Source organism: Martes martes, assembly GCF_963455335.1.
Source record: "Martes martes genome assembly, chromosome: 13".
NCBI lineage: Eukaryota > Metazoa > Chordata > Mammalia > Carnivora > Mustelidae > Martes > Martes martes.
In genome coordinates, this window is record NC_137901.1 from 47,534,004 (window position 1) to 47,555,919 (window position 21,916).

The 21,916-nt window shown below is 52.2% G+C and overlaps 1 protein-coding gene across 2 annotated transcripts in view; it reads right to left on the minus strand.

Moving 5' to 3' along the window:
* Positions 1–18,506: 18,506 nt before the first annotated feature.
* The window catches only part of CABLES1 (Cdk5 and Abl enzyme substrate 1), a gene marked incomplete at its 5' end in the record, with an annotated part of 111,535 nt that continues 108,125 nt past the window's right edge, over positions 18,507–21,916 (minus strand). For both annotated transcript variants that reach the window (XM_080822023.1, XM_080822024.1), the window contains one exon: positions 18,507–19,828. In XM_080822023.1, coding sequence (XP_080678149.1) covers positions 19,688–19,828 — 141 coding nt within the window. In that variant the 3' untranslated portion in view covers positions 18,507–19,687. The remainder of the gene's footprint in view (positions 19,829–21,916) is intronic.

Sequence of the window (21,916 nt, forward strand, 5' to 3'; positions counted from 1 at the left end):
CACCCTAAAAGAGCCCGGTGGAGATCCGCTGAGCCTGGCTCAGGCAAGCAGAACTGTCCAATTGACCCCGAGGGGCACGAGAAATCGTGAATGTCTGTTAGTTGATACCGCTGCGATTGGGGGTTTGATTTGCAGCGATATTGTGGTCACCACGGGTGGCGATGGGTACAGTGGAGAAGGAAAAGGTAAGAGAGGCAGAGCAGAAGGATGTTTGGAAAGAGCTGCCGCCCTGAGCCCTATTGTACGGTTCCCCTGGCATTACAGAGGGACGGCTCTCTCTCTTCAGCTGCCACACCCGGGGAGGGGAGGGGGGACGGGGCTGCTGCTGACTGTGTGTGTCCTGCAGTCACCGGGCAACAACCCAGAGGCTGGGTAGGACAGAGCCTTGGGGGCAGGGAGGGACTGGCTGGAGCTGGGGTGGCCTCGGTCTGTGCCCACTGGGGGACAATGGGGAAAACCAAGTCCTGTGTTCCACATCACTTCGAGTGAGGGAGGGGGGACCGAGCTATGAATAACAGGCTGAAGAACTCTGAAATGTCGGCACAGAACACACTGCACGCTGGAGTCCCTTCTGGAATATTCTCCTCCCTCGTCTGGGCCCCACCCTGGTCTACTGTTCTCCCACACAGCGTCTCTTGCCTCCTCAGCCATTTCTTTATTTTCGTATCTTTAAAAATTGTGGTGGGCGCCTGGGTGGCTCAGTGGGTTGGGCCTCTGCCTTCAGCTCAGTTCATGATTCTTAGAGTCCTGGGATCGAGCCCCACATCGGGCTCTCTGCTCAGCGGGGAGCCTGCTTCCCCCCGCCTCTCTCTCTCTGCCTACCTCTCTGCCTACTTGTGATCTCTCTTTCTCTGTCAAATGAATAAATAAGCTCTTTAAAAAAATTGTGGTTAAATATGTCCAACATAAATGTACCCTTTTGACTGTTTTTCAGTGTCTGTTTCGGGGATTCACAGTGTCGTACGATGATCACTGCCATTCCTGGAACTTTTCATCACCCCAGACGGAAATTCCATTCCCATTAGACAGTAACTCCCGATTCCTTCTCTCCCCCAACCCCCCGGGAACCTCGGTTCTACTTCCTGTGGCATGAATTCGCCTATGCTCCATACCTCATGGAAGTGGGGTCATAAATCTGTTCGTTTGTGTCTCTCAGCTCTTTATTGTAAAAGCAAGGCTTCTGTTGTTAGACATCTGAAAAGCAGCCCACCAGGAATATGCCATTTCTTTACGTTTTTATCATTTATTCATTTAAGTAATCTCTACACCCACTGTGGGGCTCGAACTCCCGACCCCAGGATTAAGAGTGATAGTCTTCTGGCTGAGCCAGCTAGGAACCCATCAACACCAAAAGTTTTGTTTTTAGACCTCTGAAAAGCATCCCATCAGGGATCTGCACTTTCTTTAATACCCATTTCCCCCTCCGATGGCCCCCTGTAAGGTTGGGCTGCATGACCGTGACCTTGGGGTATGGGTGTCCCTGTCCTCATCAGATCTCCCCACAAAACAAAACAAATCCCTCCTCCTGACCAAGCTCCTGAATAGGGGCCATGAGGACACCCCCCCCCTGCATTTTCCTTTCCACCTCGTGAGTCCAGCCGGTCTCCCTACGCACTCTGAGCTGCAGGTTTGCTCCCACTCCAGTGGGATGGGGAAGCCGAGGTGCACTGGGGGCACTATGGGCCTCAGGTTTGTCTCACCAAGCCCCAGAGGACAAGGTCCATATTCCTGGAGTGGCCCCAAGGTGCCCCACCCAGTTTTAGGTCAAAAGCTTAACAGATAAGTACTGCTTTAAGAGCAGAGGCCCCTGGCTTGAGGCAAGTTGGGATCAGACCGATCCTAAGGGGCCAGACCAATCCGGTGGAGACCGAAGTCTGCAGGCAGACTGTTTGCACAGGTGGAGGAGGTAAATAGGATGATGAGGGAAATGTAGAATCTTGCTAAGCCCCCCACCCCAGCGCTGCAGGCCAACCCCCACCGTACACATGCTCACACACACGCACGCACGCTTGTTCACACATACACACACACACACACGCCTCAGGGACTCATGTTTTTCAAGCCCGAGAGGTGAGGGCTGCTCCAGACATAAGTCAAAGGAAGTATTTTCCAGAAGACTCTGGGGGCCATCAGCAGTGGGATCAAAGGTGAAACTGACAGGGAGAGGGGGTCTTTTTCTCTCCCTTTTTTGAGAACTTAGCACTGTTCTGGTCTTTGGCAAGTTAGGGACAGCACCCGGGGGCCAGTGGGCAGGACACTGGTGGCACTTGAGGTGGGGAGGTTGCCTTGAGAGACTGTGGATACCCAAGGGGGCAGGGGAATTGGGGAGGGAAAAGGGGAAGTGGCAGGGAAGGGGAAGGACAGTCAGCCTGTTATTGTGTGTGATTCCCCCGGAGGCTCTCAGGTTGTCTTTGATCAACTTTGCCCACAGACTGGGCACCAGACAGAAAATTCCACCCTGTCCTAGGCATGGAATTTATTTTTATCCTATGGCAAAGTGGATTCTTCATTATCAAGAATCCCCTACATGCCTTTTCTCCATGATCTTCCCCTGGACCCCGGGTCAGGCAAGTCGATTGCCGCCAGCGTTGAGGTCTGCAGAGCGTGCGGACGTGATCCTGGGCAGGAGCCGGGGAACCCCCTGAGCCCCTGTCCTCCTGTCTTTAAAATGGACAATAGGGGCACCTGGGTGGCTCAGTTGGTTAAGCGTCTGCCTTTGGCTCAGGTCATGATCCCAGGGTCCTGGGATTGAGCCCCACATCGGGCTCCCTGCTCAGTGGGGAGTCTGCTTCCCCCTCTCCCTCTGCTCCTCCTGCTCATGCTCACACTCTCTCTCTCAAATAAATAAATAATATATTTTAAAAAATAAAATATTTTTTAAAAAATAAAATAGACAGTAATCCTTCATAGGTTTGTTGAAATAATTAAATAGGGAAAAGGTATGTGTGTGTATATATGTATATATATATATACATATATATATATATATATATATATGGAATGTGTGTGTTTATTCACCATATGTCTATGTACATATGTCTAGGTACACATACCATATATATGTATGTATGTATGTACACAGGGTGCTCAGCACAGTACCCAGTACATGATAAGCAGTAACTACTACTATTATTATTATTATTATTATTTTTTTTTTTTTTTAAAGATTTTATTTATTTATTTGACAGACAGATCACAAGTAGGCAGAGAGGCAGGCAGAGAGAGAAGGGAGGAAGCAGGCTCCCTGCTGAGCAGAGAGCCCGATGCGGGGCTCGATCCCAGGACGCTGGGATCATGACCTGAGCCGAAGGCAGCGGCTTTAACCACTGAGCCACCCAGGCGCCCCTATTATTATTATTATTATTATCCTTATCCACGATGGCTCTCCACAGTGGTTGGCTTTAGGTGGCAGGAGATGGGAATAAATGGAATGTGGCAATAATGGAAAGTGACTTTTTTTTTTTAAAGATTTTATTTATTTATTTGACAGAGAGAGAGAGAGATCACAAGTAGACAGAGAGACAGGGGAAGCAGGCTCCCTGCTGAGCAGAGAGCCCGATGTGGGACTCGATCCTAGAACCCTGAGATCATGACCCGAGCTGAAGGCAGAGGCTTAACCACTGAGCCACCCAGGTGTCCCCAGAAAGTGACTTTGACATCTCTTAGCACTTGCATATCCAGGTGCACGTGGAACACGCAGGCACCCCGGAAGTCCCCATTCAGGGGTCACAGGACAGGACACATTACGTTCTCCAGATGCCCATAAGCACCAGTCTCAAATGGCACTCTGTACTCAAGCAACTGGTCCTTTCTCAGGTTGGTTCACTTTCCTGGATCTCCACGACGGTTCAAATGCTTTCACTCTCTCCAAACCCTTTCTCCATGTCTGGCCTCCCCTCTCCCAGGTAGATGGGCCTCAGCTCTTACTGAAGGGGAAATAGAAGCTGTCAGATGAGAACTTCACCCTCCCATCTCTTCCACAGAAACCAGCTCGCACTGGCAGCTCTCTCCCCTCCTTCTACAGCTGAGGGCTGCCTCCTCTCCAGCGTAGCATTCATCCCTCCTTCTCTGTTCACTTTTGATTCTAGCTCCTCCTGCCGCCTCAGGAACCTGACCACATCCCTTGGTTATTTGGTTATTGGTTATTTGACTTGGTTATTTGACTCCTCTCTTTCAACTGGCTTTAAACACCCTCAAGTCTTCCTTAACAACAACAAAACAGAAACAAGAAAACGCCGAACTTGGCTTCTTTCTTCATCCCGTTGTCAGGAGCTGGCTCCCCAGAACCACCAACATGGCTGCCGAAAAGCCAGAGCTACTGCCTCTTGATGCCACCGGCCATCGGGAGCACGGTGAAGCATGGTTTTCAGAGCTGGGAAGACAAGCTCGGGATGCGTCAGGAATTGGAAGTTTGCTTTGAGGTGAGTCTTTGCATGTGGGGATCTCGGACTGGGTCACAAGCACGATACCACAGGGACAGCAGGGGAGGTATTCACAACATCTTCAGGCACAAGCAGTAAATGCTTTTCTCTGAAGAGGTGAAGGGTCTTTGGGGAAGTTTCTGTAGTGAACAATCACAGTATTTGCTTGGGAGGACAATCCCAAAAGAGCCAAGAAAGGCTAATGGAGAGAGTGGAATAGCCACCGGCCAACTGGGCAGTCAGTGGGGGTTTCCCTTCTCTGCCTCCGGCCTGACTGTGGGCTAGAAGGTCTTGGTTCTCAGCCTCGAGCTTCAGCTCTTGCTCCTTCCTTCCATGACTCAACCCTTCAAGAATTTTCTCTGCTTGCCGATGCCATCTTCTCCCCTCCTTCTCACACCTCCTCCCTCCCTCCTGACCTCAGGCACCTTCTACAGCAGTGCCCATCCTCAGCAGCCATCGTGTCTTCTAACTGGTTGGTATTTTGCAAGCCTCATCACACACGGCCTCTCAGGGCCGGGGTCTCCTGCTCCTCGGTGCCTGTGAGACCACGCGCCCCGGGAGTCCGGCTCCCTCTCTCTCACCACTCTTTCTCTTCTTGGCAGACTCATTCTAGTCTGCCCAGGTATTAAACATGGGAGTCCCACAAAGCCTGGGCCTGGGGCTTCCCTCCTCCCTCTGGGCCTGCTCCTGTGGCGATCCCAGGCATTCCCATTGCCCCCGCTCCAGCCCCACCCACCTTTGGAGCTCCACGTCTACCTGGCATCTCCTCTGCCCGTCTCCAAGCCTTTGCGAGCCAAGATTTCCGTAGACGTGAAGTTAGCACTGGGACAGACAAACCCGGAATCTCAGGGGTTCAGCATCGTAAAAGCTGACTCTTCTCCGATATGCCGGTCCAGAGCAGAGTTCCTGGTCTGCGGCTTATTTCTCCCACACGATGAATCAAAGGTCCCGGTTCCTCCCATCGGCTGGCTCCGCCACCTGCTGTAGCCTCAGAGTCCTCTGCCTTTATCCAGAGGGTAGTGTAAGGGAGGGAAATGCTTTCCCTCTGCCCTCCTAGATTTAATAGCTGGGTCTAGGAAACAAAATGACAACAGGCAGATTAATAGGAGAAAAGGATACAAATGCATTCATTTTTTACTATTACATGCCTGGGGGCATCACGGGAAAAAACAAAGTGAATACCGCCCCCCCGCCAAGATGGTGAGAATTGAGAGCTTATATACTGTCTGATAGGGGAAGGGGAGGGGAGGTAAAGACAACCCGGGAAAGAGGAAATGATTTTTAGGAAGGACGAGGAGGGACAGACAGTGTGTGACAAATTTGTCGGGCTGTGACGCTGGCTTCCAGTCTCCTCTCCTGCGGTGAGAGTCAATCTTCCTCATTGATGAAACTCCCCAGGAAGGGAGTCTATGGCAACCGACCTCTAGCTCCTTTTGGAGGATCCGACTTTAGGCAGGTAAGGAGAGTGCAGAAAAAGCCCTCCACTGCATTTGCTGTTCTTCTAGTGCCTTCAGCTCAAAATAACCAGTACACCAAAGTGGCCCATATTGGGGTGGCGTGTCCTAAGTTCCTTCAGGAGAGAAAAGGGGAGTGTAAAAGCTACACCTGAGTTTTAAAAGCTTTGGCCTGGGAAATGATATTGCTTCAACTTGTGTTCCATTGACAAAGCAAACAGACAACATCAGTCACATGGTATTATGGGTTGGATTGTTGCCTACCATCCCCCAAATAGGTATGTTCAAATCCTAATGAGAAGTACCTGTGAATGTGACCTTATTTGGAAATAGAGTCTTTGTAGATGTAATCCAGTTCCAATGAGATCACACTGACTTAGGATGGGTCCTAATCACATGACCCTTACAAGATGGTAGAAAGTTGGGCATGCAGATATATACAGAAGGAAGGTGACCCAGTGAAGACTGTAAGACACAGGAGAGAATGTTCTTGAAGACAGGGGCAGAGATTGGAATGATCCACCTATAAATCAAGCCACATCCAAGATTGCCTGCAACCATCAGAAGCTGAGAGAAAGCTGTGGAACAGATTTTCTCTCAGAGCCTCTGGAAAGACCTGACCCAGCCACCACCTCCATTTTGGACTTCCAGCCTCCAGAACTATGAGAGAATAAATGTCTGTCAAGTCATTCACTTTGTGGTACTTTGTTACAGCAGCCACAGAAAACCAATATACTTGGCCACACCTGGTTCCAAGAAGAAACATAGTCCCACATTTTGGTGAAAACTCCATCCTACTGAAGGGTTTCTGTCACAAGATGGAAGTCTGAACTCACCCTCTTCCCTCACACTCTTTGACCTCTTTGGGTGTTTCTTACCTTAGTGTAGACACTGCCCTCCTTGCAGGCTAGAAACTTGGGTTTGAGCATGACCTCTTCTTCTTCCTCTCCTCCCATATCCATTGCCAGGTCCTAAATATCTCCGGGGCCTACCACTTCTCTCTGTCTCCATCACCACCCACTCCCCAAGCTGATGCCCCATGTCCTCATCACAGCAGAAGCCTCCTGACTGGTTTGTCCTTGCCCGTGCTTATTTCTTGTTGACCTTCTCCTGAGACTCCTGCCTGAATTCAGTTTCCAAATCTCAAATCCGCTTATGTCATCGTCCTATTTAAATGAGTTAAAGATGTTCTATTGTCCAGAGGATAAAGATAAATTTCTCATGGCCAATAAGGCCCTTCATAGTCGGGTTTTGAAGGTTCATTTGATGTGTCAAGTTGACTGGGCCATAAGATGCCCAGACATTTGGCCAGGTGTTGCTCTAGGTGTGTCTGTGAGGGTGTTTCATTTGAATTGGTAGACTAAGGCAGATTGCCCTTTCTAATGATGCTGGATCTCATCCAATCAATTGAAGAGCTGAATTGAACAAAAAGGCTGAGTAAGAGGGAAATCCTCCTGCCTGGTAGTCTGAGCTAGGACAGACTCAAATGGAAAGATCCATTCTTCTTGGGTCTTGAGCCTGGTGGCTTTCAGACTGGAGTTTACACCTTTGGCTCTCCTGGCTCTCAGGTTTTTGGGCTTGGACTGGGAACACACCATTAACTCTCCTGGGTCTCCTGCTTGCTGACTGCAGATCTGGGGACATCTCAGCCTCCGCAGTCATATAAGCCTATCTATCCATCCATCCATCCATCCATCCTCCCTTCTTTCCTTCCTCTTGGTTCTGTTCCTCTGGAGAACCCTGACTAATACACTGACCCTATCTATCTCTCTGGTCTCATCCAGAACCACACACCACACTCCCTCCTGATGATGGGGCTTTGCATGTGCTCTCCTCCTAGAAAATCTCTTCCTCTCATCTTGCTCATTTTACTGCTATTCATTTTTCCTATCTTGGATCAAGCATTGCTTCTTCTCTAATTTCCTCGACTGAGTCAGAGCACTCAACTAGATTCCAATTAACACATCATGAACCCTTCCACTGTAGGACTTGTCAAAGTTATGCAGCCATTTGACTGTCTGTCTTCTCTATAGCCTGTGAGCTTCACCAAGATAGTCACCATGTCTGTAGTAACTATACCTCACTATTGTGCCTCAGCACCTAGCACAGTGCCTGGCCAAAGGAATGTGTGGATTGATTCTTGTCGCCATTTTGGGGGAATGTCTGTTTGGAACCCATGCCAGGAATGAGCCAGAGCAGTGATAGACAGTTATCCCTGTCCTGGTTTGGGGAAGGGGTAAGAGACAGGTGAAGAATAGGTATCTTCCATGCAGGGGTTTCTCTGTGGGGACCTGTCACCTCCACGGCAAGGGCAGCCAGTCAGAATGGAGGCAGAAGGGAGGCCAGGGGCAAGTCAGGACAGATGTCACACAATTGCTCCAAGGACACTAATAGACCTCAGAGCATCACTAGAACAAATCTTCTGGAATTACTCATTTTCTCTCTTTAAGGCTTGCTATGGACAAGATTGCTGTGTCCCCCCAAAATTCATATATTGAAACCCTAAATCAGCAATACAATGTTGGAGTTGGAGCCTTTGAGGCTAACTGGGTCATGAACGTGGAGCCCCCATGAGGGGATTAGTGTCCTTATAAGAAGAAACACAAGAGGTGTGCCTGGGTGGCTCAGTGGGTTAAAGCCTCTGCCTTCGGCTCAGGTCATGATCCCAGGGTCCTGGGATCGAGCCCCGCATCGGGCTCTCTGCTCAGCAGGGAGACTGCTTCCCTTCCTCTCTCTCTGCCTGCCTCTCTGCCTGCTTGTGATCTCTGTCTGTCAAATAAATAAATAACATTTAAGAAGAAACAAAAGAGAGGCGCCTGGGTGGTTCAGTCAGTTAAGCATCCAACTCTTGATTTCAGCTCAGGTCATGGTCTCAGTGTCATGAGATCGAGTCCTATGTCGGGCTCTATGCTGAGCCCTGAGAGTGGAGCCTGCTTGAGGTTCTCCCTCTTCCTTTGCCCCTTCCCACCTTCCCCTCACCTGCACAGTCTCTCTCTCTTTCAAAAAAACAAAAACAAAAGCCCACGAGAGAACTTGCCCCTCTCTTTGCCCTCTGCCATGTGAAGGTACCATGAGAAGGCAGCCATCTGCACACCAGAAAAGAGGGCCCTCACCAGTCACCAGCTCTGCACGCGCCTTGATCTGGGACTTCCCTGCCTCCAGAACTGAGAAAGCCACATCTGTTGTTTAAGCTGTCCAGTCTGTGGTGTTTTTGTTATAGCAGCTGAAGCAGACTAAGACAAATCTGGATTTTAATTCTTGAAAATGCCAGAAGGCATCTGCTGCCCAAAGCGACTGGAACAGTTGATGGCTCAGTAAACAATAGTGTTTCAGGTCAAAGTGGAAGTGAAGGGGTGTCTTCAGGAGACCGATTTCTTTTTTTTCTTAAGATTTTATTTATTTATTTGCCAGAAATCACAAGTAGGCAGAGAGGCAGGCTGAGAGAGAGGGGGAGGCAGGTTTCCTGCTGAGCAGAGAGCCCAATGCGGGCCTCAATCCCAGGACCCTGGGATCATGACCCGAGCCGAAGGCAGAGGCTTAACCCACTGAGCCACCCAGGCGCCCCTTGAGACTGATTTCTTATCCTGCATATGACTTGGCCCTCACTGCCAGACCCAGAGGAGGAATCCCCCACGTGCCTTCTCCCAGGACCTACTGCTACCGGCCCATGAGTGAGAGCAACTGCGGGTCCAGTTCCACCTATAGACTTTACGTTCATTGTCTGCTGGGCCCCTCACCACCTCCAGAGAGAAAAAGGCGGTGCCAACCCCATTTCACAGCTGAGGTCTGAAGCTTGGGAAGGTCCCTGCACTGGCAGGCTCACTCGCTGGGGAGGGACAGAGAGCACCTGCCGTGTGAACTCGCCCCTCTGACATCAGAGACTTTCTTTGAACCACTCTTGGGTGCTGCAACCCAAGCGACGGCTTGTGAGGGCGGTGGTTGTGTAAATAAGGTTTAGAATCTTTACTGAAACAATAGCCTCATTATATTTCACTAGGGGAGAGAAGCCATGTGAAAGAGCTGTGTTGTTACTGTGATATATGCATGTGTGTGCTCATGCACAAAGGGAGGGAAACATGCTTTCCAGAGCCTTGCTACTAAGAACACTAGAAATGTGACTGGTGGCCCAGCAACACCAGCTCCCTAGAATCTTGAGTGCCCTCCAAGACCTAGCGACTCAGCATCTGTTTTTTTTTTTGCAAGCTCCCATGCGTGTTGCCTCTCGAGCAGCCCTGCCAGCATTAGCCTGGCCTCACCTGTTACTTGCGACAACCCTGCACACTCACAGCTACGACTCTCAAACTTCTGAATGTAGAAAAACCACTGGGGAACTTGTCGCAAATATGGGTTCCTGCGTCTCAGTCTCGGAGAGTCCAGAATTCCCAGGCTTTTTCATTTCTAAAAGGCATGCCGGGTGATTCTGAGCCATCTGGTCCTACTAGAACACCGTACTGTGACGAGCACGCATCAGATCTCTAGTTTTCCTGCAGAAAATGTGTCCTTAAGAGTAACTGGGCTCAGCAAAAGTCTAGATCTTGTCTTAATTGGAATTGAGAGAACGGTTTCAGTTTGGGAAAGTCTACATAATAAATACCCAGTTCTCCTCCTCCTCTGCCTCTCCGTTCGTGTCTGATTCCTATTCAGTTCTCAGCAGCTGGGGCTCATGCTTTGATTTAGAACCGGAGTGGAGACTTCCTGAGAGTCGTTTTGATTATTCTGCAAAAATAAAAAGCTTGAGTTGTCTCTTTCGGGATGGTTTTTAGATCACTCGGGGAGACGAAGTTGCTGTGGCACGTGGGCACTGGGAATCCTGCAGAGCGAAAAAGCTCTCTCAAAAGTGAGACCTCAGGGACTCCAGTGACCAGATAGCTCCAGAAAACCCCCATCGCCGAAGGGCGATTGGGAATTAAAGGGACTTCCCAAACTTGGGATGGCCAGAGGTTTCGGTGAAATTGACACTGTGGGATGCTCAGTGTGCTTAGGGAGGTTCTCTGTGTTCAGGGGCTGTGTCTGGAAAGGGAGAGGGGGGCCCTGTGACAGGTCTGGAAGCAGGAGGCCCTTTGCCAGCCCAGGACAGGAGGCAGGCAGCCAAGGACCAGTTTGGAGGCTCGGATGGGGCAGGAGATCCCAGATGTGAAGCAGAGGTGCAGCTAGACAGGAAGGAGGAAATGCAGGCTGTGGGTTGACTGCAGGGGGTGGGACAGCCTGGAGGGGTTGTGACAAAGGGAAGAGGAAAGCAACGCCTTTCCTCCTTCCTTCCCTTCCTCCCTTCCTCCCTCCTTCTGTTTCTGCCCTGCCCGTCTTTTCAGTATATGGGCTGCCCAGAAAGCAAACCCTTCCTGAGAACAGAAGATTAGGGGCTGGAGGTGAGCTGGGGTAAAAGGAACACAGAACAATCTAGGACCTCAGGAGACCCACCTGGTTGCTGGCAGCAGGGCTGGGTAGAGGGCAGGAAAGCTGCCCTCCACGGAGCCTGTTTGGATTTGGATCTGATGTGTGTGTAGAAACTGAGTGGACGTGTGAACCGCCTTGGCTTGGGGGCATGTCATGTCCACTCTGAGGGTTATGGGCTGGACTGTGTGCCCCCTAAAGTCCTGTGTGGAAGCCCTAACCCTCAGGGGTTGGAAAGCGACCCTGTTTGGAGACGGGGCCTTTAAAGAGGCAGGGAGGGTCAACGAGGCTCACGTGGGAGAGAACGCATCCATCTGCAGTCCTTACAAGAGGGGATTCACACCCACAGAGAGAGCTCAGGGATGCGCAAAGGAACGGAAGAGGAGGCAGCAGGAGAGACCCCAGGGGGGCTTCCGGCCTCCGGAACTGTGAGAAACTGAGTGTCTGTTGTTGCAGGGTTGGGGGGCTGGGGCTGTGCTGGGGTTCACCTGTGACATTCGGTGTGTCCTGGGGCGTTCTGCTGGGCAGTGGGGGGCTGTGCAGAGAGGGAGGAATAGGGGAGAAAGCGAAGTCTGAGAACGCAGCCCCTCCTCCTGCCGGGAGCACTGGCTGCCGAGCCGTTCCCTAGGTGGGACCGGGGTTCTTCAGGTGCGGCCCCACAGTGTTTGCACCTGGGCTCTCCTGCAGACTCGGGGCTGAGGGCTGGCGGTGCGTGCACCCTTTTCTGACTTGTCAGGCTCTGTGCGGATGCAGCTGGGGGGCTGGGTGGTGGAGGTCCCCACTCTCTAGGCTGTTTGTCACAATGCCCTTCCCCAGAGCAGGGGCTGTTGCCTGGGCTCAGTAGGGGTCCAGGCTGGCAGGCCGGGCAGCGGGGCCCACACTGGCTGCTCGAAGCTTCCTGGTCCTGCACCTGGGAAATCTCTGGGAGGGAGGCGGTAGGGGGAGAGAAGCCGCCTGGCAGGGTGACCCCTGTGAGGACCCCGGTCCAGGTGAGTTCGGCCGGAGCTGTGGGACTCCCCTCTCGTGGTGGTGGGGGTGTGGGGGAAGCCGACAGGAGGGTCTCATGGTCTCCCCGGGATCCTGCAGTCACTACTTGGGGGTCCTTTGGGGTAAAGGCAGCAGCGAGGCCTCCAGGGCCATTCGCGGGCCCACAGGTGCAGGAGCTGCCTCCTCCCTGCGGCCATCATTGGGTCTCCAAGCTGCAGCCCTGCGTAACCAGCCATGGGGATGGGAGGGAGTGTCGCCTCCCTGCGGTGAGAGTCCCTGGGGGGTGGGTACGTGAGTAAGTGCAATACCACTGCCTCCCGCTGGAAAGGTGGCACCCTCAGGGCTCGCTCCTGGCCGACAGCAGGTGTGACTGTGCCCTGTGACCCAGGTGGGGCAGACAGGATGGCAGACTCGGTGCCCCCCCCACCCCCTCCCCTGCCACTGGCACCTGCCTCACGTGGCCTTGTGCCAGTGGAGGGTTTCTGGGTCATGAGAAAATGACAGCAAATGCTGCGTGTGTGTGTGTGTGTGTGTGTGTGTAACCATATCTGTGAGTGTGACTTTGTCCATGTGTCTATGTGCATGTATCTGAGTGTGTGGAGGCAGGGGGAGCCTGTGGTCCCAGCGGAGGACCCGTCTGGCCTGGCTGGCAGGAGGAGGGGGCTTAGCCGCAGGCCTTGGGTAGGCGAGCAGGTGCCCAGGCTGGGCGCTGCGGCTCAGACCACCCCCACAGGGCTGTGGTCTGTGTCTCCCCTCCAGAGTGAGATGGCTGAGGCACCCCCTCAGCCCTGAGAACATGGGGGCTGCTGCTTCATCGTCAGCCATGTAGCCCCCGCTGCTCATCATCCCAGCTGTCCTAGGGCTCGGGGCCATAGCTTCTCACCAACTGCCTGGCCCCTTGGGGCTCCTGGAGTTGTACTCTAAAAACTTAGGGTGTCCTGCCTGGGCTGGAGTCCCTTGTGGCCTGAACAGCAGCAATGTCCCATCAGGCCCGAGGAGTACGTTTGGGAGGTGGACAGAGTGCTCCCCAACTCACCCCACTGCACCCCTGTAGGACTAGGGACTGGAAGGCCTGGAACACAGGATTTAAAAAAAAAAATTGATTTAAAGCTAGTGGTTCTGGCAGATGCCAACAGGCTCCCCCGAGGACCCACTGGAATTTTTTTTTTTTTTTTTTTGTCAACTTTTAGGATCGTTCAAAGCTCCTCAGTGGGGAATGACCAAGAACTTTACCGTTCCAAAGGAATGCCCATGTGGTATTACCACCAGCACCTTGAGGAGGGCTGTTTTTAGGGTCAGATTCACTTTTTTTTTTTTTTAATGGTGTGTGATCTTCTTGACTGTTCTCACTCATTCTTGATGGTTTTATGGGACAATTTCCAGTGTTTCCAGAATGATCTGGAAATCTAGAATGCTTGTTTTCCCACTTGCTCAAGCTTGATGAAACCCTGTGTTCTCATCTGCCAGCTGGGGGAGCCGGCTGGGGTTCGCACTTGCAATGGGGGGGGGCAATTAAAGCTGAGTTCGGTGAGGAAATAATTTCTGGACATGTGGACAGGTTAAGGGACCCAGGAGGCCAAGAGCCCTCAGGGTCCCTTGGGTGGGGGGCGGGGGTTGAGCTGTGGCACCACAGAGCTGGACATCCTTGTCTTCCTGCTCTTATTCACCCTTGGCAGAGCCGAAGCGGCAGCTGGAGGGTAAGGGAGCTGGGGTGGTGCGGTCCGTGGGGTCAGAGCTGAGCAAGACCCGAGCGGAGACCTGATGGATCGTTTGCCCGATGGGGTGTTTGCTCTGTGATGATGGCTTATTAGACTTGACCCACATTTATCTGTGAATTCTGTGCACCCCATATGCTGCTGAGTGCTTGTGGATATGGGGGTGCAGACTGTTCCTGCCCTCCTGAGTTTAGAGGTCGAGAGTAGTAGTTAATGACCGTGAAAGTGTCTCTGGGCCCACCTGACAAGGCCTGTGTTCTTCAAGTGACATTAGGGGGCTGAGGCATGAAGTCTCAAGCAGCTCCTATGCCCTAAGCCCTTCTCTGGACTCCTCTGCGATCTGGCCCTTCCTGCCAGCCAACTGCCTGTCGGACGTGTACTTGGCCTCGTCGTAGTGGAAAGTGTGTTTGCTGGTCGCATATTGATGGAGGGCCAGCAGCCAGGGAACATGCCGAGTCGTGAATAACAGGGAATTTGTGACCCTCCTAACACAGTGGAAAACCCATACATGAGCGATGAGAAGCTGGTGGGTTGATATTGGTGGCCACCAACGCTGGTGTGTTTCCCACGTGATCTTTCACTTAATTGCAAAAGCCCCTTAGCTTACCTGTGGCAGGAGCATGCCTTCCAAAAAGCCGATGTTCTCCCAGGGCCGGGAGGTGTGTCTTACAACTGCTGTGACGGTTGCGCATATCCCAGAGGACCAAGCTCTGAACCTTACAGCTCCAGGTCCCTTCCCCCTCCTGCCTGGAAAGGGCCGGTGGCTGCTGTGTGGGTGGGGAGAGGGCCCCAGCGAACCTGAGGGACCATCCAGGACAGCAAGTCAAGGGGGACAGCTGAGGTCAGCCTAGTTCTGGCCTTCCGTGTTCCTAGCTTCTTAGCTTCTCTGTGGTGACCCAGAGTGAGGCAAGAGGGCTGGTTGGGCTTTGGAATCAGACCTGGATTTGAATCCTGCCTTTCCCACTTCGTAACTACGAGCTCTTGGGAAAGTACCTTCTCAGAGCCTGTTTCTTCTGCTGTGAAATGAGAGCGTAATCCGTAATTTGACGGTTTAAGGGTTACATAAGGACATGGGCTTGGCGTGCCTTGCACAGGTGTGGCGAGTGGTATCTACTTGGCACGTGTGACATCATCCCCGCTCTGCCCCTCCAGCCAGCAACGTCCAAGGGCTTATCCGCCTATCACAGTTCATGTCTCTGGCTTCTCATCAAGCCGTCCGGCTGCCCTGGGAAGGCGTCCCTGATTTCAACCTGCCAATCTTTTTGGTCTTCACTTCTAGGACCAAAAGATGGCTCTAACTTGGCCTGCCTTGTCATCCGCATGCCAGGCTGACTCACGAGCACCAATTACCAGCCAGCTGCCTTGGACTCCTCCTCGCCAGGACCATCTGGGGAATCTGGTCTGCCCTGGTGCTTCCCTTTCGAGCTTCTGCCTTTAGAGCTCCCTCTGGAGATCAGCATCATGGTACCTGGGAAAGGTGCCTTCTACCCACCCCCAGTGGTCCCTCCTCAAGCTCTGGAAGCCCCTCCCTCAGGGACAGGCCCTTGGGGTCCCTGTTGTCACCCACAGAACCCAAGGTAAGACCTATTTAAAAATAGTAGTTGGACCCCAGTGAAAACACAAAATGGGAGGTCTGCTCATCCATGAGGTCTCCGAGGTCATGAGTGTACAGCCCTGACCCCCCACTATTGCAATTCTCCACCCCGGGCCCGACGCCTGGGATGCAGGCCTCTTCTGAACAGCATCCCTAGTCAACCCTGGACGAGGCCATGTCCCGTGGGCCAGCTCAGATTTATAATAATCTGTGAGCTGTAGCTCTGTCTGGTTTAAAACTTTCTGGCCATGTGCGTCCAGAAATTGTTAGTGGCGGGGCTATGTAATCAGATGTCAAAACTACCTTCCAGCGAGAGACTGGCGGTTTGTTTGTTTCTTGGGGGGTTTTTTGTATTAAAAACCATCTAGGGTCTCTGCATTTCTATTTTAGACAACTCTGGGTGCTTATTTTTTTTTAGCCAAAAACTTTATTTCTTGTGCTTATTCAGAGGAACAGTGCCTCTAAGATGTTGATGTACACAAATCTTCATGCAATGTTAGGATGCAGATCCTGCATTCATAGCAAGCCCCCAGTGTCGCTCCGACCACACTCGGAACAGCGGGATGGTGGTGAGGAATGGCCGAGGCCAGCACCATACTCGCTGGGTGTGTCTCCATGCCGTGGCCAGCCCTGTGTCTGCGGACTCTCTGGAGTATCTATTCGGAAGTCTGAGTGGTCTTTTATGGGGTGGGGTCTCTAAGCAAGGCCTCACATCCTGCTGGGAGCTCCTTTGGCAGGCAGAAGACCATTCCTGTCACCAATTGTTTTCTTCTTTTATAGCTTTTCACCTCAGTTGTGCCTCAACGTTGCACTTCTGGAAGCTGTCTTCTATGTCGGTGTTCACTTGTGACTCAGGATTTATAGTCTTCATTTTCTCCCCTCCCAGGCCGCCAGCACTCTCCTGCCTGGCCCTGCTGTAACCTGGCCAGTGCCATCCTTAACCACACGGTCCTCAGAGATTCCCTCCCACCCAGAGGAACTCAGGCCACCCCCTCACCACCCCCTTTCTTTGAAGGACTTTCCCTATCAATGGACCGATTAACAGGTAACAAACCCGTGGGGCTCAAATGTTCTCCAGCAGATGGCAAGGGGGGCAAGGCAGCCTCAGGCTCTGATCTTATGGAGGCAGCCAGAGGCAGAGGCTGGAGGGAGAGGCCACTGCTCAGGCCTGAACCAGAAATGTCTGAGAGAGACAATTCGGCAGCAGGGGCTGTAAAGAGTTTTATTCTAGCTGTTGGGGAAATAGAGAGGACAGGACAGAGTAATGACGAGGAGGGAAGGCTCTCCAGTGCTGCCTGCTCCCCCATGGCAGGGCAGGGCCTGTGGTACGGAGTGGTTTCTGTGCAGTAAGGGACCACCCCAAAATGGGCCAGGTGGATGAAGACCACAGAAACCGTAGAAGGGGAGTTTTTAAGTTAAAAACAAGGAAAACCCACACAAAGAACACGAATAGCCTTGCATTTCACGTTTCCCGTGTCCCCTGAGGTCTACCCCGGGCAAATGGAGGGAAAGTAGTGACGTCTGCTGTCACTGGGCTGGGCCAGGCTCAGGCCCCTGGGGCAGCTACTCTTGGGGGCGGGGGAACAGACCCTCCCCAGGCAGGGCTGTTGCTCCAGGATAGAGCCGCTGCTGCCATTTCCTCCCCAGGTAGCTGCGTGAGCCTTTCTGCCCGGTTGGTATCCGTCTCTTATTGAAGAATCAAGGCTGACTAGAGGAGAAAAGCCCAGTCTGGGGGAATGACCCAGGCAGAGCAGTTAGTGTGGTCCTGTGGGGCGTGCAGCTAGGCAGGGCTTCCTCCCAGACTTCTGTGCAAGGGGAGAGCTGAAGACACCGGTCTGAGGAAGTGGGGCTGGTAAGGGGCTGAAATTGCCCCTTGTGGTGGAGGGTGAAAGGGCAGAACCTCAAGGTCTTCTAGAACGGTCTGCCAAGTGGCCTCCTCCTCTCCACATAGGCTCAGGCTCCTTGACTCCTTGTCAAAAGCCCAGGTTGCCTGGGATGCAGGTCACTGGGACAGCTCTGGTGGTGACCTTCATCCCCTACCCTCAGTCTCCTTCTCCTTTACCTTGAGAAAGCTCATGTCAAGGACAAGCAAAAGAAGCCTCTTGACACAATCTTCCATTCCTAGACCCCTCCCCACAGGCCAAAATAGAGTTTAAAATTAAGAAGTCTTTAAAAAAAAAAATGGACCAACAACTTCCTAAGTTCACACAGACCCCAATACAAGACAACTAACCTGATTTTCAGACCCAGGAAGGACCCTGGTGGCATGTGTCACCCACTAGACGTCCCCCTAAACTTGGGAGAACATTCAAGGCAGATGGATGGTGGAGAGCTCTGTGGGCAACTTCTAGATGCCAGTGGCCTTGCTCCTCAGAAATGCTTTCCATCTGCCAGGTACTCACCAGGGAGCCAAGCAGGCTGGGAACCTGGGGTGGCTCATCAGATGCAGCAAATGACAGACACCGAGAGAGGAAGGTCAAGGGCATGTTTAGTTCAGGCAATAAGAGATGCTCTGAACACTTCGTGATTCATTCCCAGTTTGCCTCCACAGCAGGTACATGCCTCTTAACTGTGAGTTGAATTTTAGAGATTGCATTCACCATGGCCCCTGACAAAATCAGTCTTAGAATTGAATCCAGCCAAGTAAAGTCACTGGCTTTAGTACCAAAAGTACAATATTTAGTACCAAATTCAATTTAATCTAGGGCTCTGGAGGGGGATTCTGTTCTCTCCCCAGCGGTTTCTTAAATTCTGCCATCCTGTGTGCCCGTCAGCTTCGGTCCAGCTCTGCTAAGCAAAGCTGTGTGTGCTTGGCCTCCCTGGGGCCCTTTCCCTGGGGTGGGGGGGCTCTGAATCAGTGTGCAAGTGGGGATGGCAGATGAAGCAGGCACGCAGGGCAAGGGGTGACCGGGGCCACACAGGTGTCTACACACACACATACATGTATATAGAAACAAAATATTTTAATTCTCTTTTCACAGGGCCCCAGGCCGCCTCCTGTCAGGTGAGCTCCAGCAGGGAGATGTCTTGCAGCCACGTGCCTCGGGACAGGTCGTGGAGGCCAGTGGGGGCGAGTTCCAGCTGCAGCTCTGCAGACAACTGTCTGAGCATTGAGCAGTCCCTGCCTCCTTGGGTGACCGAGCCGCGGCTCCAGATGCCGCATGTCCCGGCTGTCAGGCGCCTCCGAACACCCAGCGGGTGGCTGACGCCTACTGTGGAGTTCGAGAAAACCTGTGATACGGAGCGAGCACAGTCAATGTGCCTATGACGCACTCTAACGTAGAGTACAGGAATACACACCACGGAGCGCAGTCCCGGCCGCTCCACAGCGGGGAGGTGCCAACGGCCAACGTCAGCGCGTGGGGGTGGGAAGGCACAGGGCGCCGCCCGCCACGCCGTTCCCCGTGACCGGCACCGAGAACTTGTCCTTTGTCCTGTTGGTGGTAGGAGCGGTAACAGAAACTATGGCATTTTCTAAGAGCAGAGGATGTCATGACCCAGAGATTACTTAGAACTAATTACTGAAGGTCAGGCTGCTCTCTGGCGGGCGGGACTGGCTTTGGGGGCCAAGGAGGGCTGGCGGGGAATCTCTCAGACACTCACATTCTCACCTGGGGGTGGGGGGGAGCACAGGACGGGACCAGAGTGCACTTCCAAAAGCTGACACAAAAATAGATTGGCACACTCTTTTGATACAGTGAGGATATCTTTTAAAAGCTCTCCCCCAGCTACTACAGATTCTCTTCCCCACTCCGTTCTAGAACTTTGCCCTCCTGAGTTGGATCAGGTCTGCAGGGGAGGCCCTGAACCATGCTTGCGAGGTTTGGATGGGCCCAGGGAAGAACCCCAGGGTGGGGACAGCGGGGAACTCTTGCCAGGGGAAAGCCAAAAGGCCTTCTGCCACCTCTGCACAGGTCTCCCTTCCCCTGCTGTGTAATAAACCGCTCCCGGCTCATCCCGGCTAGCCAGACCAGGACTCCCTGAAAAGTTTCCAGTACTGCTTCTACCCAAAAACATGTTGAGAAGAAAAAAGGTTGGTATGTCGAGTTGTTTTTGCATTTCCAGTAGTAAGTGCTGTTCCATGGGCTCAGAGGAAGTGGTCTCTACCCATCCTTGGGGCCTGTGCTAGGAGCTCTGGATCAGGCGTCTGTAATGGGGCATGACTTCGTGCTCTGGCAGGTGGAGAGCAAACTCCAAGGCCACTAACACTGGGAATTCGAAGGCAATCAGTTCTCGTCTATTCAGCCGGAACTTCTCTTCCAGTTTCTGCAGCAGAATGAAAGGAAACCAAGAGCATTTTAGCTTTGAAATCAAATTCCGAGGCTTTCTCCATGTGTAAGCTCTCTATCCCCCTAGCTAATGAGTGTTTACGGAGAATCCCTTTAGGGGCAAGACTAGGAGGACGGAAGGGGGGGCGTCAGCTGTACTTCCTGTTCTCAGTCCAGGCTGAGAAGGAACCGAACCTCCCCTAGGACACACGGTCTGCCAGGAGACTACCATATAGCCCAGACTTCATCTCTCAAGAATCCTGCAAGGTCAATGCTACATTTTTTTTTTTTTTTTAAGATTTTATTTATCTGTCAGAGAGAGAGTGAGCGAGCGCATGCAGAGGCAGGAGAAGCAGGCTCCCTGCCAAGCAAGGAGCCCGATGTGGGACTCGATCCCAAGACCCTGGGATCACGACCTGAGCCGAAGGCAACTGCTTAACCAACTGAGCCACCCAGGCGTCCCGGTCAATGCTACGGTTATGTCCACTTGACAGATGAGAGAAGATGGGAGTCAAGAGAGTAAGAAGTCTGTCAAAGGGGACGTGTGCGGTAAACTTCAACACTGAGCTCCAACCTTGACCGGGATTCAACCTCTGCCTGTTAACGGTAGAGGATTCAGGCGTGGAGGGAAGACTAAAAAGATACCATATCCTCTACAATAGTAGTAACGACATGGTAAGTCTGGGATTGGAGCAACTGACTACGTAGTTTGGTCCTTTCATTTCATACATAAGGACCCCAAGACCTGCTGAGATCACCTGCCTTTCAGGGCATCGCCCAGCTGGAGTGTGTGCATGCGGACAGCAGTGCTCAGCTTGTGCCCAGGGGCTCCCCTCCTGCACTGCCTCTCGCTCCAACCAGCTGTGAAGGCGGACACCTCGGGGTAGAGTGTTTTTGCCCAAGTGCATTCCGCTTTGGCTTAATAAAAACAAGGACAACAACTAAACTGGCCACCAGAGCCGTTTGTGCCCATGTTCAGGTTCTAACTGGGCTGGGACCTTGCATCAGCTTCGTTGCTACTGCAAATGTCAAACCACAGCCTGTGTGTTCTGCGTGGACACGGTCGGCTCTTGCCGGATGGTGTCTTACTCAAATACAACTCGATGTGCATAACATCACACGCACAAAGATTAGTTCATCGAACATCTATGTACACCTGTTGATTCTCCGATTTGGTAACCAAAGATCCCCCTCCATGTTCCTAAAAGTACAGACAAGGTAGACGAGCATCCATTTCTTAGGAGTAGTAAAGCACGACTTAAAAAACACTTCCATCAATGGTTGAATAGATACACAAAATGTGGAACAGACATGCAGTGACATTCTGCTCAGCCTTAAAAAGGAAGGAAATTCTGACACGTCACAACACAGATGAATCTTGAAGACCTGATGGTAAGGGAAATAAGCCCATCACAAAAGACAAAGAGGAGATGATTTCACTTAGGCGAGATCGCCTGAGTCTGGTTCAGAGACTGTAAGCAGACCAGTGGTGGCCGAGGCCTGGGATGGGTAGGAGGGGGAGTTGGTGTTTAACGGGGACACAGTTTCAGTTTTGCCAGACGATGGTGACAGCCACACAATATGAATGCACTCAATGCCACTGAACTGTACACTTAAAAATAGTAAAAATGGGGCGCTTGGGGGGCTCAGTTGTTAAGAGTCTGCCTTTGACTCAGGTCATGATCCCAGGGTCCTGGGATTGAGCCCCACATTGGGCTCCCTGCTCAGCCAGAAGCCTGCTTCTCCCTCTCCCACTCCCCCTGCTTGTGTTCCTTCCTTCGCGGTCTTTCTCGCTGTCAAATAAAATCTTATAAAAAAGAAGAGTAAAATTGGTAAATTAAAGCAAAAAAGAATGCTCTTACGAGGGAAGTACCTCCATTAGCTCCCTTTCTGCTTTTTCTCCAACTGAGTCAGCCACACAAACACATACACAGGGCCTTGTCATAGCCACGACCTGGAGTTGCAGGATTCTGACGCTTTGAATTCTAGGTTCTTGTTGGCCCGGGCACCTCCTAGGGTTAGCCTAGGGTGCACAATTTGCCAGTGGGCACATCTTTCCTGTGCAAACCCACCAATCCAAGGCCCA